Source organism: Aspergillus sclerotioniger, assembly GCF_003184525.1.
Source record: "Aspergillus sclerotioniger CBS 115572 chromosome Unknown BO94scaffold_4, whole genome shotgun sequence".
NCBI classification, from domain to species: domain Eukaryota; kingdom Fungi; phylum Ascomycota; class Eurotiomycetes; order Eurotiales; family Aspergillaceae; genus Aspergillus; species Aspergillus sclerotioniger.
Window position 1 is genome coordinate 1,380,016 of NW_020290994.1, and position 14,176 is coordinate 1,394,191.

At 48.5% G+C, this 14,176-nt stretch overlaps 4 protein-coding genes and 3 non-coding genes across 7 annotated transcripts; 5 read left to right on the top strand and 2 right to left on the bottom strand.

Annotated features, from left to right (window-relative positions):
• Positions 1-1,372: 1,372 nt before the first annotated feature.
• BO94DRAFT_t77 lies at positions 1,373-1,453 on the top strand. The gene has a single exon. It is a non-coding gene; the product is annotated as a tRNA-Ser (tRNA).
• Positions 1,454-3,128: 1,675 nt separating this feature from the next.
• On the top strand, positions 3,129-3,696 carry BO94DRAFT_285994 (uncharacterized protein). The gene has a single exon (XM_025606671.1). The coding sequence runs from the start codon at positions 3,170-3,172 to the stop codon at positions 3,491-3,493; it is 324 nt and encodes a 107-aa protein (XP_025471604.1). The 5' UTR covers positions 3,129-3,169; the 3' UTR covers positions 3,494-3,696.
• A 515-nt stretch (positions 3,697-4,211) lies between these two features.
• On the bottom strand, positions 4,212-4,292 carry BO94DRAFT_t79. The gene has a single exon. It is a non-coding gene; the product is annotated as a tRNA-Ser (tRNA).
• A 296-nt stretch (positions 4,293-4,588) lies between these two features.
• On the bottom strand, positions 4,589-4,669 carry BO94DRAFT_t78. Its single transcript has one exon. It is a non-coding gene; the product is annotated as a tRNA-Ser (tRNA).
• A 954-nt stretch (positions 4,670-5,623) lies between these two features.
• On the top strand, positions 5,624-7,074 carry BO94DRAFT_531785 (dual specificity protein phosphatase family protein). The gene has a single exon (XM_025610975.1). The coding sequence runs from the start codon at positions 5,872-5,874 to the stop codon at positions 6,802-6,804; it is 933 nt and encodes a 310-aa protein (XP_025471605.1). The 5' UTR covers positions 5,624-5,871; the 3' UTR covers positions 6,805-7,074.
• Positions 7,075-7,340: 266 nt separating this feature from the next.
• Positions 7,341-9,548, top strand: BO94DRAFT_610466 (uncharacterized protein; the record flags this gene model as incomplete). Its single annotated transcript, XM_025616610.1, has 3 exons — positions 7,341-7,610; positions 7,674-7,877; positions 7,931-9,548. 3 exons carry the CDS (start codon positions 7,341-7,343, stop codon positions 9,422-9,424), a joined length of 1,968 nt encoding a protein of 655 aa, XP_025471606.1. The 3' UTR covers positions 9,425-9,548.
• Positions 9,549-11,306: 1,758 nt separating this feature from the next.
• Positions 11,307-12,845, top strand: BO94DRAFT_458008 (hydantoinase/dihydropyrimidinase family protein; the record flags this gene model as incomplete). The annotated part of the gene is made up of 2 exons (XM_025607772.1): positions 11,307-11,483; positions 11,544-12,845. The coding sequence occupies 2 exons, from the start codon at positions 11,307-11,309 to the stop codon at positions 12,843-12,845; spliced, it is 1,479 nt and encodes a 492-aa protein (XP_025471607.1).
• Positions 12,846-14,176: the final 1,331 nt, after the last annotated feature.

Below are 14,176 nucleotides of genomic sequence, written 5' to 3' on the forward strand. Positions count from 1 at the left end.
AGTCGTCGATCCTGAAATGCGTAGTGCCTCCACGTCAGCGAGGTAAATCATAACGATGTATCTCATCTCCTCTTTCTCTCTTCTCTCTCTCTCTCTCTTTGACCACATGGGATGCCAAGGCTCCTTTCGTATCGCTGTTACAATCGTGACCGGCACCGGCCACATTCCTAGTCCTATCTAGATAGATCTGTCAGACCGGCATCGATCTCTGCCTTGCCCCCAAGGCATACCATACCACGATCCTTCTAGGAATCCTTCAACTTTTAGCACAAGGCTGTCTATCACCCACGCACGGTGATATTTCACAAAACCCCCCCGGTCACCTTACCCTCATTCCTTCCCAACCAGAAAATTAGTAATAACCATGGGCAAAACCGTCACTCCCTCACCCCCTTACATAACATACCACCTTCTCCGGACCATTCACCCACGAGTCTAGCCAACACCTGACTACCTATGTGACTCACACTTCCCCGTGGTTAGTCCGAATACGTGGGATGTAGTAAGCAATCTTAGTCTAGATCCTTATCTTAACGGGCAAGGTAGGCGTGGTATCCACTGTTTACCCGTGATGGGTAGATATGACTCAGGTTGACTCAAGGCTAGCTGTTTAGGTGGTTCACGTGTTGGGTCGGGGTCCGAGATGGGTTAGGAGCGTGTCTACCTGGGTGGTAGGTTGGTAGCCTGGTAGCCTGGTAGCCTGGAGGTGGTGCTTGGATGCCTGGGTTGGTGGGTGGGGGTAAATATCGATGGTGAGGGGGAGGGGCTTGTTACTTGGGTAACTAGTATTGATGGTGAGAATGCGGTTGGGTAGACAGTTGTAGGTGGGCTAGACTAGATAGACAGGGTATGATTCATGATGATGACGACTTGGATATCTGATCTAGGTGGGTTTAGGCTGTGAGAGGAGGAGCTAGTTGGTTGGCGCTGGGTGGCGAGTACGCGGAACATTCTATGGATGAGGATCAGATTTTCCCGGGTGGTGTATTGTCGGTTGTGTATTGTATGGAGAATAAATGTTGCGCTTGATGTGATTCAGATGCGCTAGGTTCGGCGGTTACGGTGATCATGGGATGCGGCTGCTGCGCCAGATAGGATTCCTTTGGGATGGGGTGGTGTTGGTTGTTGGTTGTTGGTGCAGGGGTGTGGCGCTTGAGTGGGGGATTCTGAGAAAAGCTGGTCAAGGTGGGCGGGTGTATGTTGTGGTTTTGGTGCGATGTGATAGTGGTGTGGGTTGATGATATATTCGACTTCAAGATGTAGGTAGGTAAATGCTTGGTGATGCTTAGGCGGGCTATACTATATGGTTGAGGATTCACATAAGATATAGGTAAGTTATGAGGTTAATTGATTGTCAATTTTACATCAAATAGTCAGTGTGGCCGAGTGGTTAAGGCGATAGACTAGAAATCTATTGGGTTCGCCCGCACAGGTTCGAGTCCTGTCGCTGACGTTTTTTTGATTCTCTTGTTCCTTTGAGAAAGGATGATTTGGCTTATGATGCTTAGTTTTTCTTTTACTTGTTTTCCTTTTTCTTTGCTGACTCTGTTTCTCGTATCTTGATCCCAATGAATAGGTCGCCGACTGCTTCTGATGAAGTGTCATTATGCTGAGTAGGTATGCTCTATGGATCTACGTCTGTCACGAGATGCATTGGCTGTCACTTCTGTTGCTGTAATCAAGAAAATGCGACTGGTTAAAGGAGTAGAACTTCTCGCTAAGACCTTTGTGGCCCTTCAAATGTTCAAGCATGTCCTATGATGTGATGGGGCTTCATTCCAAACAGGCCTGTTCTGAAGTCAGCAGGATAAAAGCAACAGAATTCCCAAGTTATCTTCGGTGTCACAAGTATTCGCTATGGCACCAGCACTGTCATCAACGCATACGAAGAAACCTCTCTCGGTAAGATTCTATGGCTGCGTGGCTTCTCGTGGTATCTGTAAAGGGGTCCTGGCATTTGACAAGCATTGAGAAAAATCTGGATTTTTTTGTATTGAATACTTTGTCTCGAAAGTTCGCTTCAGATTTGATTACATGCGAAGTATGTAGTGCTTGGTTTGGTGAGGATGTATACAATATCTTGGTCAACTAAGCCGAGGTCTGCTTATGTCTTGAGCATACGGGCTCGAAGAAAGACCTTCGGATGAGGCATTTGAACAAGAGACCTGGTACCTTGTATGTTACCATGGCTCGCAGTGTGGCTTGAACTAGATAGGAGTTCTGGCATCGATCCTGAGGCTTATAGGAGACGATCAAGGAAACCACTTTTCAGTGTCCGTTATATGTATACTCCCCATGACCGGGAACTAACAAGCTACACAATTCAGCCAACCTTTCGTTAACAAGGTTAGCCCACTGGGTGTGAGGGAATAACTGACCTGTTGTAAAATCAATCCTATGTGTAATTCTTAGTAGTATATGCCTTCTCTCCGTCTTGAAAAGAAAGACCATCAGACACACCATACTTCTCTATTCCACCACCTCGTCCTGGGTTTCTTGTTCCTTTTTCTATAAGCAAGTATCCAACAAACCGTACCCTGTGCGCCATCAAATGCATCAAATGATGCGCACCTTCGGATGGGTGAAGAAACACACTTGTATATTAACCCAGTTCTTTCTCGCCGATCAGGTGCTCATACTGGAGTTCAAGAAAATACTTACCTATGCACTGTGTTTTCTTGCTATACATATAGATTCTAATTCTGTCTTAGTGTTTGGTGTGTCGATGGCGTGGTGGATAAATATGAGGGAAGGGGACAGGCTCGCTGATAGGGATTGATGAGATCTTCTCTTTTAGGGCGATCAGGTCATGTTATGCCTTGATATAAGAATACTTACATCCTGCTCGCTTGTGTGGTTATTTATTCAACTTGGTTGTATCGGATCGGATCGGATTCCGTCGACTATCATCTTACCAGAAAGACTGGATTGTATGGGACACCCGGTGGGTGAATGCGGTAGTAGGAATACTAATGACTTGACGGTGAACGCGCTACCTGCATCCCCAGTGACGTAGTTCTTATTTATAGGTCAAACACCCCCCTGTCACGGGGCTGGGTCTCGGCCATGGATCAGATATCAATCTGATATGATCTCTCAAACCAATAAGAATCCCTAGCTGGGCGAGATGTCAAAGCAATCGCGAAAATCCACTTTCAGAGTCTGACCAATGGGGACGTGTCAAAGTGACGCGTTGGTTATTTTTGGACAGGCTTGCATTCACATTGGAAACTTTGCGCTGTTAATGGTAAGGTGTGTTTTTCTATGTGGACTTTCAGCTTTCTGCTGTCACTATGTTCTATACCATCTGGTGCCATCAATTTGGGTGTTAGTCTGTCGGGTTCCGCCATCCCACAGATCGAGTCCTTGTCGGGTCGGAGATATTTCTGTACCTTCTAGTGCCTGCAATCACTCTGGCCTATTTATGGATACAACTGTGCAGGTCACCGTTGCACTCTACGGAATCATCCAATCTGTATGGCCTGCTTCGTAGTATGCGTGTTCCTTTCTTCACTACTACTGTCCGGGTACAAACATTCGCTGAAAGCCGTGTCGGGGTACTTCAGCAGGTCAACAAGACAATAACACCATGTCGATGGAATATTGAGGCGACTCATCACCAGAACAAGCCACAAGTGAGCGGCTATCAGTTTACGGTACACGGTGGGAGTCTTCGGACTTTACCTTTGGCAATAGTTGCGCAGGGCTTTTGGTCGGTACCCTTTTTATAGCAGTCCGTGGTCTACTGAACCAAGCGCATCTTGACCATTTCAACCCTCGGTGGGCCTGGCAGGTGGCACAATGGCCTCCTGATAATGAAATACCGGGGAGTTTACCCGGCTTGAAGTTGAGTCTTTCTGGGTCCTCCTGTCTGACACCAACGAGTCCATTGATCAACATGCTAGGGTCACACTAGTACATCGGTCTACTTCAGTAGTCCGGTGTGGGCCGAAGATAATTCAGGGTTGGTGCCGGGTAGATCTGGGGAGGTTTTCGTTGAGAATCGTATATGGACGAACGGTCCTGCAGTATTATCTCTTCCCATCCAACCAGGGCAGCGCTACTTCGTCGGAGCAGGGCGAGGGTTGCAATGTCGACAGCAGCATGGAGATAGGTTGTCAGGGAAAAAAACAAAAGCAGCGGATAATCCCTGAGAGACGCGTTGGGCTGGTTGGAGACATAAACGGGGACAAATCAAAAAAGCAAAAAGACGTCAGCGACAGGACTCGAACCTGTGCGGGCGAACCCAATAGATTTCTAGTCTATCGCCTTAACCACTCGGCCACACTGACTGTTGCTGATATAATAAGGTATATTTTGCAGCTATTAGGAGATGGTAAATAGGCAAAATTGTCAGGAGCAATGTGTCTGCGGTAACGGCGAGGCAGTGAAAGATCTGTCTTGGAACTGTATAGACCTGAAGAAAGTTTAATTTAAAGGTATCATCCCTAGATAACAGGTTAGATACAACGCACCAATTCGAAGAGAGATTGAGGTTATTCTTGTCGCTGCCACCCTCCTCCCACGGGATGTACTCACTGGGATCATCTTGAACGCTTGCCGGTTGACAAAAACAAAAAACAAACAACGTCAGCGACAGGACTCGAACCTGTGCGGGCGAACCCAATAGATTTCTAGTCTATCGCCTTAACCACTCGGCCACACTGACTACTGCTGAGTTTTGTTGCAAATATTAACAGTATCAAGCCCAACGGAGCGTAGTCGTCAAAGCTTCTTGAGCTGCCGTGGATACAGCCCTATTTATCGCTGTAGCCGTAAGAGCCGTAGTAGCTGCCGTGGACGGACAAGGTTGCGCTGAAACTAGCGCCCTCGATGACCAAATCACTGGTTTGGTGTGGCGGGTACTATACTGTGTTAGGGTTATTTGGTGTTCCGTGCGTCTATATATTCTGGCTTGCCGGGAGCAGGTCCGAAAAGAGCTTGCGATGGATGCCAGAGACGATGACGACAACCTTGCCGAAACGCTCCTACACCATATAAATAGTATAGATGTCAGATCCACAAGGGTATATCCCTTAACCAAGGACTCAGACGGTGATACAGCGCTCTAGCCGACAACCAGGTGTGACAGGTGTGACGGGTGTAGTTGAGGTCAGCGTCTTTGTTTGCAGGCCCGAGACTGGTCCGTAGGCAAACCGATGATTGGAGTATAGGAGTAGTGATGCTACCTATATTTGAATGTGAGCTTTAGCAACACTGACCCAGACACATAGTGTTTCCAAGGGAATGTTACAGCAGTTGCCGGGACGCAAGTATACTCCGGCCCACCAGTTCGTCCCGATGTATGTTGTGAACCTACCGAAGTCGGCACCGCCCTTTAAGCAACATTGCATGGAAATTGCATATCTGAAGGACTCTTTATATAAAGAACCCCCCCCATATAGTACGGAGTAGAACGACACCACAAAGAGGATCGATGGACGGCCGACAGGAAGCCGTCGAGAGATGAGCGGAAGATGAAGAGGGAAAGAACCGGGGGAGCCACCGCGGACTAAGCCCCTTGTGGCAAGCTGTCATTACCCGAGAAATACGAAGACGCCGAACAATAAAAACATACAAAGATTCGGGATCCGCAGAACCGACGGGTCAATGAATGCTTGCAAAGGCCCGTAACAACCGAGATGAATCCATTGACACTGCCCTGAAACCAATTCACCCGCCTCGTCGTCTTTTGACGTTCCAAAAATAAATCCGCTTTGTTTAAATCCGTCTCTTATACTCTTGTATTCGTCTTCACCCCTTCTTGCCCTTTCAAGATCTTGTCTCCCCATCGAAGTCCTGACCCGCTACTATCCACCCAATCATTACTGCAAGTGTGCCTCTCGTTAAGTCAAATTTATAGACCCAACGATGGCTCAATCATCTCGTTCGGTGGAGGTCCCCATGTCCCAGCGGACCGAGGCCCAATATACTCCAACCCACCAGTACAACCTGGGGAGCCGCGTCTTACAGCCGCCTATCTACGCAAACAAGACATTCGATCAATTGCAACTCAACGAGATCAGATCCGTCAGTCTTGCTGCGCACCAGTTTCGAGAAGGAGAATTTATTCCCACTGGCTTCTTCAACAAGGTCAACCCGGCACTTTTCAAGCTGCCCGCCAAAGAAGTCGATTGGTCATATGATAAGCGCAGAACAGCCCAACAGATCCTCCCCTGTCTCCACCTGGGACCCTGGAGCTGCCTTGCAGAAAGAGGCTGGCTTAATCAGGATGGTTTCAGTCTCCTCCTAGCTATTCGGGATAGACGACTGGCCGTGGCGCGCCTAGTGTCCGGCGAGAAAGCAGCCGCGGACCTGAACATCTTGGCCGATTCCGTCGATATCCAGGACTACCAAGAACTGATAACCGCTCTCCCTCAGACCATTTATCGCATCAACAAGCACATTGCCTCTTCGGCCCCTTCGGGTCTGAGCGGGAGCACCGAGAAAAAGGTCCTTGTTTTCTGTGAGACAGGAAACGGTTCGTCGGTGTTAGTGGTAGTGGCCTACTTGATGGTAATGTTTGACCTCGATGCAGCGCGGGCCTTGCAGGTGGTCCAGTCGCAGCGATTCTGCACTGATGTCAGTGAGTCGGCGACGCAGATGCTGCTGGCATTCGAAGCCATTATAAAAGCTAAACGGGACGTCGAGAGAGCGCGCCGAGCGAGCTCCATGGATGTTACGGTCCATTCCAAAAAGCGATCCAACGACCGAGACATCTACGAAACTGGCGTCGATGAGTACATGGCTTTGGACCAGGATAGAAGACCCCTGGCACCATTTCAAGATCGTCCTGCCTACTAACCGACTGATCTCTATTTCCGTGCTCCGCTGGTAGGAACATTGCACTGGAGAGATGCGCCATGACGAGTAGTTGGCAAAGACGACCGGGTGGTATTACTACATATTTTCTTCTTGTATTTCCATTATGCGTCCTTATCATGTGCATACAACCGAGGACAATGAACATAGTGCTGTGCCCCCATGATGCTCTGCCCTGTAGAGCCAGCGTATCGGCTCAAATTTTCATATTTGTATTATCGCGAGACCTAGAGGATTGGTGTTTATATTGGCAATTTTATCTGTTCATCTCCTGCACCATTCTGAAGCTACCAAATCTTGTAGACTCAGCATCGGATTGATTTCAAGTCCCCCCCACAAAACGAGGAAGTAGTATTCACTTGACCAATGAGCCGGAAAATTCCTCATTTTTATTCACCCTTCACAAAAAAATCTTTGATAGGAGACCGCCGACACAAAGTTTACTTCATTCTTATAAATCGGTGACTTTGCATATCACCATCAACTTTTATTCTTCATCACTCACACCCTAGGGCGCCATGAGACTCCGCGAAAGAATCCGTCCACCAGAGCGCTTTAATCACGAACAGTTCTACAACCCATGCTCGCAAAGACCTCTACGTGAGCCTGAAAAGCTAGACCGTCCCGAATTCATCCCGTTCAATTCCGATCTGCCCCCTGCGGCGTTTCCCACCCTAGACAATGCACATCCCTCCAAGCGCGACGACGACGACGACGACGACGAAGAAGAAGAAGAAGAAGAAGAAGAAGAAGAAGAAGAAGAAGAAAGATACGAACACGAACGGCTTGTCAATACTCCCATGTCCTCCAGAGAGCATATTAAGAGTGAAAAGAAGGGAGAAAAGATGGAGGAGGATGCAAAGGCATGCTTACAGAGTCGCCCCTCAGAATCCTTGGAAAATATGATTGCAAGTAACGGGGAGCTTAACCCAGTTTATACGAAAAACATGGTAATATTCGCCACCATGGACCGTGAATCGTCAATTGATAGAGCTATGACGGATAGCGATCTAGACGAGGTCATGGTTGATGCCTCCGAGGAGGACAAGATGGAGGTACGTTGACCACAAGCTATCTTACTACCAGAGCTTGACGGACGTTTTTGCAGATATCCTCACAATTATGCCATCGCAAGTGGAGTGAACTTTCCAAACAGGTTCAAGTTGAGATAGTCAAGAACATGCTTCAAGATCTTAATTGGTCGACGATGTGCCATTTACTGGGACTGACTGCAGAGGAGCGTGACGAGGTCCAGCAAAACATCCTTCGGCGAGATCAGCAGACAAAACAAGAAGATTTACACTTGGAGGAGATGCGAGCAACGCAGCTGAGGGCACTTCTGAGAATTGACAACGCGACTCGAGGACACAATCGAGTTCCGCACCAGGGTGTTTTCAGCAAGATCTCCCGCCGGTTCTCGAGCAGGTTACAAGACCATTTCAGACCAGACTTCCTATCATGTCATGCTAGCGAAATTCTGGATGCCAATGTATTCTTGTACACGCGTGGAATTGATCGAAAATATGCTGGAGAATGGAGCAGTGGCATATCGGCATGGTGGGGGGTCCCCGAGGATCATGACATCCAGCTTCTCCTAGGAGGCAACCGGCGCACTGAGCCGTACGCTGTGGGGGTCTCCGGCCTTTCGACAGACAACTCAGTGCATGGAGCTATAGATACGGACGCACCCGAGCTTCCTACATGTTGTACCATGGTATCCCCGACCGAAATGATGGCTAGGTACCGTCCGAACCCTGCAAGGAATCTACAACTGTATAGATGTGACGCGAACATCCTGATGCAGTGGTACGCAAATAGCCAGCAAAACAGGCCGGAGAAAGTATATTACGCTCGCCGGGAGAATGGAATAATATGTCTAGGTGTCACTGATGAGAGGGTTGCTCGATTTAGTGATACCAGATTGAAATATGTCAGGCCCGAATGGATATATAAGCAGCCGCCATTGGATTGGTTGTTCTATGAGAAGCCTCCACCAAGCCTTGAACAACTCCATAGTCTCGCCAACAAGAAGCATGATCCAAAGAAACCACAGCAAGCGGCTTTCGTTCTCCCGACACGGCCTTCAGAGACAAACGTAGGTGGAAACGGAGCTCACAGCCGTGGAGTTCAATCTACGTCTTCTCTGAGGCTTGCACAGCAACATGAAGGATCGACTTCGGAAGTACAGAGGGGGATACCGGCAAAGACAAACAGAGACAGAATGTATGTTACCTTTTCCGAGTCAGGGAAATCTTTCAGTCCTACAGTCCGGTTCCCACAAGCAACCCTAGAGAAAACAGTGTCCCTGACCGGCTCAGACTGCCTCTCTACAGAGGATAGGAATAAAGCCCCATCCCTAAACACGCAACCACCTCTCGCACTGGATACTCAGGAGAATCAAATTGGATCTGTGCAAGAGGGTTCTGGCCATGAGGTAGAAAATTCGCCAAACGATAACCCGGAATCGGACAGATGCTCAAAAGGACCGGCCCAACTGGGAGCCACGAAGGAAGCAATAAACCACGCACCCGAGGAGGATAGCAGTGAGGATGACCAGGATGATGACGAGGTTGTGCTTCTACTCGTTCCGACAGTTTCATAGACTACTGGGAAAAGGCCGACTGACGAAAGATGCACTTTTCCCGCGTGGTGCTGTCTGGTTTGACAGCTAAGCGTTTGTGAAGAACCAGCGGTCCTTGTTAGGTGCCAATTTTTCTAAGTCTCGGCTGAATGCTTTCCTCTTCCCTCTATTGCCCCCCCCCTTTTTTTTTTTTTTTTTCTATCTCAATCTTTTCCTCTTTACCATCGCTCCAATCTTGCACACGTTGAAGACTCATCTGGGATGTTATTACGGCGAAGAGGTGATCTGGACCACGAATACGTGATTTATAGTAGATTCGGAATATGAATGAGACCTTCCATTGATTTCTTTCCCCTTATTCACAGCCGAGATTGTCGTGACAGCCCCAGTGCCTTCATGGTACCAGTAACAGACGCCCTAGCATAGATAGATATAGTGCATAGAGTCCTTCTGTTAGGTTCTCAATGGAAGTCTTACTCTTCACATCTCTCTTATATACGAAAAGTGACTGGAAGATAACCAAGCAATTGCTTAAGCACCTGCAAACTTGCCCACCCAAATGCTGCCAATTTTGGAAGCTCCTCCATTTCTGGATCGGCGGCCGTCGTTCTTCATTACTTTCCTTCTCCCCCGCTTCTCCCCAACATGGTGAACATCTGCGCACCTATAATACTTGAAGCTTCAGACCAGACGTGTTAAAACTCGATCCGGAACAGGACAACGGGTGAAAAAAGACATGAATTGTCCTCAACTTGGGCGGCCTATCCTTGTGCTCCAAATGAGCGCATAACTTTGGCTCCTACTGATTCAAGTCTCGATACACGGAGCTTTCAAGCTGAGGTGTCTTTGAGATCAACTCAAAATATGGAATATGGAAGAGACTGATTCGAGCGTATAGAGCCTAGCAGCAAATCTCCACACGCGTTTAACAATCGACTGAGTCTGAACGACACCAGAAACCCATTGAACCGCCAACGCCACAGTTCCAACGTGCACAAAACAAGTAAGAGGCAGAAGACCGGGGCATACGTTTGAGAAAGTTTAAAAGGGAGGTTATGTCAATTGCGAAGCGGGAAATAAACGGGCAGAATATGCGCACTTCCTTAGCAAGTCTCCCATTGCCACGACCCTGCAACACCAGATGTTCCTTCTCGGCTGTGTCATGCTTGCGTCGTCTGGATTGATGCGCTCCTTTCTGTGGATCAGACTCATGGCGGTCTTTGAGCCTGTTTCGCCGAGTTTATACAGCGACGGCTGAATAGGAAGGTCCTGTTCCGGTAGCCACTTGGTTCAGATGGCCAGATGACCAGATGACGACTCCATTCTCATGAGAGTGACAAGGCACCTGTCCCGACAATAATTGGGGTGGTTCTGGAGGAAATAACCTTATATTGAGCGACGCCACCCGGTGGATAGATGACGTTGGTTTGGTCATTGGGAAACATTCTGCGACGGGCAATAGACCGGTTTTGTTTGGCTGAGCTACCGGTTTGCCCTGATCTGACATAAGACATACACTAATCTCCTGGTCTACCCACGGCCTTGCGAGCCCCCATGATTTCACGCCGAGAAGAATCGGGCGATAAGGTTTAGAATCGTGCCCATAAAAGAAGGTCCAAGGGCTCATCCTCAGTGGGGCTTCTGCTGCTTATCAGATAACTAACCAACTGGTTTCCAACTGACTAACTGCAAGATAGGAGAATTCGCCGAAATGGGGCTATCGGACTCTTCCTATCGGCCTGGTTCGCCCGATAAGGGCTCCGACATTATGGCCGGCATAATGAAGCACTTCACCCCGGACAAGGCCTATAATCTGTTTCTTTTTTACTCCGATACCCTACAACCTTCCTTAGGTCCCTCGTCTAACTACCACACGAGTCCAAAGAATCTCTCGGACCCCAGGATGTTCGACACCCCCTTCGACTGTATTGTGCTGGATGGCACCGTGGTGACGGCCGCCGATATTGGTCGGTATGACATTGGCATCAGGGATGGCAAGATTGCCTTACTGGCTCCCGCACGGGCCCTGGAAAAAGCGCGCGCAGCTAGAGTCATTGACGCCGAGGGCGCATATGTTATGGTATGATCGATCCCAAGGAAAAGAATACCAAACAGGATCCGATTACTGACGGCTTAGTAGCCTGGAGGCATTGATGCGCATGTCCACTTGTCTGAACCGCAACTCTTCGGCAAGGGCAAAGCGGCAGACGATTTCACCACAGGAAGTCGCTCTGCCATCGCTGGAGGCACAACTACTATTATCGCGTTTTCTCCGCAGGATCAGTCCGAGCCATCCCTGATCTCGGCGCTGGATGACACGCAAAAAAAGGCTGCCAATGCTGCGTACTGTGATTACGCCCTTCACCTCCTGCTCACGAACCCAACCAAGCAGGCTATCAATGAGTTTGCTCAGCTTCGCGAGCGCGGCGTATCCTCTGTGAAGATTTACATGACCTACAAAGATTTGCAGCTACGTGACAACCAGGTCCTGGATGTTCTACTGCAGGGACGCATTGATGGCGTGACCACCATGATCCACGCCGAAAACGGCGACATGCTCACCTGGATGACCGAACAACTAGAAAGTCGCAACTTACTAGCACCGAAATACCATGCCACTTCACGACCCCAAATCCTCGAAAGCGAAGCTACCAACCGAGCCATATCCCTGAGTCAATTGATAGAGACCCCGATCCTAATCGTTCACGTTTCCTCCCCGTTAGCAGCAAATACGATCCGCAACGCACAGACTGGTGGACTCCCTGTGTACGCAGAGACCTGCCCGCAATACCTATTCCTGACGAGAAAAGATTTGGATAGGCCCGGATTTGAGGGCGCCAAATGTGTATGCTCACCACCGCCACGCGATGGCGAAACCGACCTTGAAAGCATTTGGACCGGCTTACAAAACGGAACATTCACCATTCTCTCTTCCGACCACTGTCCATTCTTTTACAATGACGACGTCAATGGGAAAAAGACCGCCATCACCAAAGACGAACCCCTAGGTCGTTTTCGATACATCCCCAACGGCTGTCCTGGAGTTGAAACCCGCCTACCTTTAGTGTGGAATGCCAACCGGCTCTCTCCACAGAAGTTCGTCGAAGTAGCGAGCACCAATCCCGCCAAGCTGTACGGACTCTATCCACAGAAAGGCGCCCTCATCCCGGGACTTTCTGATGCGGATCTCACAATCTGGTACCCGTCTGCACAGGAGCCATTCCCCATCACCAACTCGGCCTTACACCATAATGTGGATTATACACCGTACGAAGGTCATATGATTACCCAATGGCCACGATACACCCTGCTCCGCGGAGAAGTCGTCTGGGACCGAGATAATGGGGGCATTGTAGGCCAGAAAGGCTTCGGGAAGTTTGTAAAGAGAGACCGCAGTACATTCTGCAGCGACCAGCCAGAGTGGGATGTTGAGAAGTTCTAGATCTTTTCTAGATATTCAAGTCTACATAGAAAAAGATCTCTAGACTCATAGATAGGAGAGTGCTATATACATACATCGTTTGCGAAGCGACTTGTGTCTCGATTTATCATTTCTATACTATTATACTATGGCCATTTAATGATGTTATGTTTTCCATTATCTAGCATTACGATAGGTCCATTGAACTGGCGCACGAGATGGCCGTTGAAACGCACGTACTGGTACCAGTATGGGATAAACGAAGAATAGAAGAACTTGGCAACGAGAATCAAATCAAGGTGAAGATTAATGTAGGAGGTGATCTTATCCATGACTACTATTGGTGACTGACGGGATGTTTGCTTCTGCAGGAGCGACCGTCTAATGATCTGCAGTAAGTAGCCCTAAGGAAAAGTCACCATCGCAATGGCCTGGACCCTGACGCGCAGTGATCAGTACCTCACCATTCAGTCGCGGAAAACTGAAGGTACTACTAGCATAGGCCTAGTATGTATGATGTAATTACCCTTGAAGACTAGGAGGTTTGGTTTACTAGTCACGTAACCCTACCATTCAATAACTGACAGGAAAATGTCGATACTTTCCCTCATATTGTCAGTCTATATTACTGATAATTATCCACACTTTTGCCCTCCTTTCCCCTGAAAAGTCTAGCGTGACCTACTTAATTGATGTTATGCGAGATGCGGAACGCATTACAATCTTGATACTATCTGAAGGTGGTGACTTTCGATCTGGTTTTCTGACGCAAGTAGGGAACGGCAATTTCACTTTTTACATTGCACAAGGTACTGACGGAGACCCCGCTGAGACTTTCTACAGTTATTTGGTAGGTAGGGACTGATAGCATTTCTCGGGACAAACCTGGAGAGCCTTTCGACAAAGAGCATTGCCGTCAAAGCCAACATATCCTGGAGCGCCCTCGAGCCTCTCTGCCAAGAAGCTATCGCCAGGCCAAGGCGGATTTTGTCAGGACCTTGTAGGGACTTTGCTAGATTCCAGGGTTTAAAGCCCTGACCGTTCTGTTATGAGATGATAACTAGGATGGAACCCAGTTCTTCCAAGCTGACAGACGATTTGACTTCGCAGCCATGTACAGTTATCCCAAAGAAAGAGTCGAATACCCGCAAAAAGTGATGTTGCTTTCAAAGAGCCTAAAAGGTATTGTTGAAAGAAGGTGATTGGCACGAGTCCCGAAGACAAGCTCCAAGGAAGTTACCTGGTACAGACAAAGCAACTCCTATCAACGAAGCAGCACAGCGGTGGATGTCTTCAACATACCAGTTCTTGAGCTTGTTGCAGAACCTCGAGCCTGCTAATTCCGTTGAACG

What these genes read in the sequence shown, in the direction of transcription:
- BO94DRAFT_285994 (XM_025606671.1), top strand. Translation starts at nt 3,170, where the DNA reads ATGGGGACGTGTCAAAGTGACGCGTTGGTTATTTTTGGACAGGCTTGC.
- BO94DRAFT_531785 (XM_025610975.1), top strand. Translation starts at nt 5,872, where the DNA reads ATGGCTCAATCATCTCGTTCGGTGGAGGTCCCCATGTCCCAGCGGACC.